The sequence below is a fragment of the Chrysochloris asiatica genome, unplaced genomic scaffold (genome assembly GCF_000296735.1).
Source record: "Chrysochloris asiatica unplaced genomic scaffold, ChrAsi1.0 scaffold00357, whole genome shotgun sequence".
NCBI classification, from domain to species: Eukaryota; Metazoa; Chordata; class Mammalia; order Afrosoricida; family Chrysochloridae; genus Chrysochloris; species Chrysochloris asiatica.
In genome coordinates, this window is record NW_006408875.1 from 717236 (window position 1) to 717731 (window position 496).

At 37.3% G+C, this 496-nt stretch overlaps 1 protein-coding gene across 1 annotated transcript in view; it reads right to left on the reverse strand.

Moving 5' to 3' along the window:
- The window catches only part of LOC102821784 (tyrosine-protein phosphatase non-receptor type 20-like), a 102219-nt gene that overhangs the window by 61975 nt on the left and 39748 nt on the right, over positions 1-496 (reverse strand). The window contains exon 2 of the mRNA XM_006876157.1: positions 72-220. Coding sequence (XP_006876219.1) covers positions 72-220 — 149 coding nt within the window. The remainder of the gene's footprint in view (positions 1-71; positions 221-496) is intronic.

Sequence of the window (496 nt, forward strand, 5' to 3'; positions counted from 1 at the left end):
TATGGTGGTGGTGGTTGGAGGGTTGGGGAGACCACATGGCTACAAATTTCTATAAATACCAAAATGCTTACCATAAACTCCTGGAGGATTTCACCAGTCTGCACTTTTCTCTGTAGCATTTCAAAGCAATTCTTGATGGCTGATTTCTCACCAAAGTTGAGAATTAATGGTTGAATCTGAGCTATCTGAAGAAGCTCAATTTCAGAAATAACTGGCATACCTAAAAAAGAGGAAAATGCACATTTGTAAACTACTTGTAGTTGAAGGATATTCTATTAGTTGTTTTTTACTCTCTTAAATATGGCATAAGCAATGGAAATCTATTTTTCCAGAAACGACGAGTCTATTACTTCGGATGTGATAGCGTTGTTTTAGAAAAACCCTGACTATGTGGAATGAGAACTTGAAACATTTACTGATGAAGATCAAAGAGCACAGCCTTCCGTATGGATTGCATCTCAATGTCAAGAAAACAAAAATCCTCACCACTGGACCA